The 2,435-nt window shown below is 39.8% G+C and overlaps 1 protein-coding gene across 1 annotated transcript; it reads right to left on the bottom strand.

Moving 5' to 3' along the window:
* Positions 1 to 375: 375 nt before the first annotated feature.
* On the bottom strand, positions 376 to 2,043 carry LOC130834963 (SIN3-HDAC complex-associated factor-like). Its single transcript, XM_057706096.1, has one exon. It carries the CDS (start codon positions 1,959 to 1,961, stop codon positions 1,296 to 1,298), a length of 666 nt encoding a protein of 221 aa, XP_057562079.1. The 5' UTR covers positions 1,962 to 2,043; the 3' UTR covers positions 376 to 1,295.
* Positions 2,044 to 2,435: the final 392 nt, after the last annotated feature.

Here is a 2,435-nt window from a genome sequence, read left to right as displayed (position 1 = left end):
TAGTTGTGGCATGTGGACTGAGTAGTTGTGGCACATGGGCTTCACTGCTCTGAGGCATGTAGGATCCTCCTGGACCAGGGCTTGAACCTGTGTCCCCTGCAATTGCAGGCAGATTCTTAACCACTGTGCCACCAGGGAAGTCCCATAGCTCTCATATATATATATATATTTTTTTTAGTTGAATTTTACTTTAACATAGAATGAAGAAAAAGAAAAAAAAAAAAACAAAAAAACAAACAAACCAAAAACCCAAAACCCAAATAGGTTAAAACTAGTCAAACAACCATTCTACACAGATAAAACCTTCACAAAGGTCAACCGAAGTAATCCAGAGCTAAAACTGAATTGTGCAGATTTTCAGTGAAGTTACCAGTCATGTAACATAAACAAATTATTTACACACTTGCAAGCCCTCTCAGAAATGTGCCCCAAGAAGCATTAACCTTTGTTTCTTTATGTGCCATCCTGAAGACTTGCACATTTTATTTTTCAGATAACTTAACATTTTTAATAGAGTGTGTTCTCTACCAGTGGTAATGCTTTGGTACTACTCACATAGAACTGCTTATCCTAAAGATTTGACATTTCCCCAAGAGGAACTATGATTCTGCTTTAGAAGTTTCATATAAATTAAAAACTTTATCAAATATCAATATGGAAGAAGGTGACGCAGTCACGTTACCTCTGTGTACTTAGAAATTACTTCTTCAAGATATTCGCACCAGAGAGCTTAGTCTGTCCTGCTTAATATTCAGTAGTACAGGTTTGAATCATCAGAACCTTGGCAAGACCTTAATATTTCAGTTATTAACAACTACCTCTAGGGGCAAGTCCATGTTTACTGAGTTACGACAAATTTATTATAGTGAAGGAAAACAAGTGTAGCCAGCCATCTTAAAAAATGCCCCAACCACTGCTTCTCAATATAGAAAGACTAAAACTACATACGTTTATCATACAACAAATCCCATCTCTGTCCCCTGAAATTCCCCTCATTTAATTCATTAGAAGGGGATTTTTAAAAAAGACTTAAAGAGCACTTTACAGCAGCATTCAGCTTTCCTATGAAATACTCAGCATCTTAAATATTATGTACACTTTTTTTCTTTTCATAAGCTAGACAATGGCTTCAGAGTTTGTGGAACTGGAGGAAAAATAACCCACTCAAAACTATTCTAGAAATCGTCTTTTGGCAGAATAGCAGGTATCCAAGTTAAAAATAGGAGGGTCATTTTTTGTTGCTTTGTTTTCCAAAATTTAAATCATTTTTTGTTCCCCTTCTACATAAACCTCAGTCACCACTCCTGAGTGGAGATGGGCAGAGGCTCTGGCCCCTGCTCCTCTGGCTTCTCAGCAGCTGCTTTCTTATTGCTGCAGCAAGGTTTGAATAGATGTGTGTCGATGAGGACTTCCCCAAAACGGCCTTTATAGATAATGCCACAGCATATTTTCTGTCTCTTCCAGTATGTGAGATCTAAAAAGGAAAACACTGGCGTTCTGTTAGAGCCAGAAGCCATCTCTGTATCTGAGCCATCATCCGACTGGTTACTATAACAAGGAGATTGAGCTGGAGAGGCACTTGAGGTGGTACTGTGAGCATCAGAATTGTGACGTTTAAATTCCTTCTGCAGTTTACTGATCTGGTTGCTTTTTATCCTTTTTCCAGACAGAGTTTTCACTTTCTTTGGTTTCAGTGTAGTCTTTAGACTGGGTCCTGCCCTTGCATCTACCACATGATTCCAGTTTTTTTTGGATCCTGCTGGCAATTTCTTCCATCTTTTCACAAGCAGGACACAAGCATTACAGATGTCTCCTGAACGAGTCTCATGTAACCCAAAACAGCTCTGGAAGTCCTTTTCATAGCGTTTACTGTCAGTGAATCGAGAACTTGAGGATTTAGCTCTGCAAATACAGCAGCCCTCTATACTTCGGTACATCTTTGGCTTGTGAAAACCAAACATCTTTTCTTCCGGGCAATAGTCTTCCAGAAGCAGCCGTTCCACGCGCAGTAACGTTCCCGAGGTGCGGAGTGCACACCAAGCCTACCCCCACCTCCAATCGGTCCCTCCTCCTCAACTGCCTTGTCTAGAAAGATTGTCTCCTGCAGTTCAGCTCTCATATATTTAATTACAGTAGTCTGGGTACCTGGCTGCTTTGATATATTGTAGAAAGACATATTAATGAGCTACTTTCTCCTCACCTTTCTCCAAGGAAACGCACATTCTCTGGAGATGGAGGGAACACATTTTTTCATATTCTCTCTTCCTTTTACTAGCCACAGTCTATGTATAGGCTAAAAGGAGAAAGAGTTATTTCTGGCATTGGGCTGAAGGAAATTCCTCTGTGTGTGTATTGCTGCTGTATACATAAACTGTATATTTTTGTGTGCACTGACAGTTACAGTTTCCTCCACTGGCTCTGGTTCAAGTTCTTTT

Source organism: Hippopotamus amphibius, chromosome 13, assembly GCF_030028045.1.
Source record: "Hippopotamus amphibius kiboko isolate mHipAmp2 chromosome 13, mHipAmp2.hap2, whole genome shotgun sequence".
In the NCBI taxonomy this organism is placed as follows: Eukaryota; Metazoa; Chordata; class Mammalia; order Artiodactyla; family Hippopotamidae; genus Hippopotamus; species Hippopotamus amphibius.
This window is presented reverse-complemented; position numbering and strand designations above follow the sequence as displayed.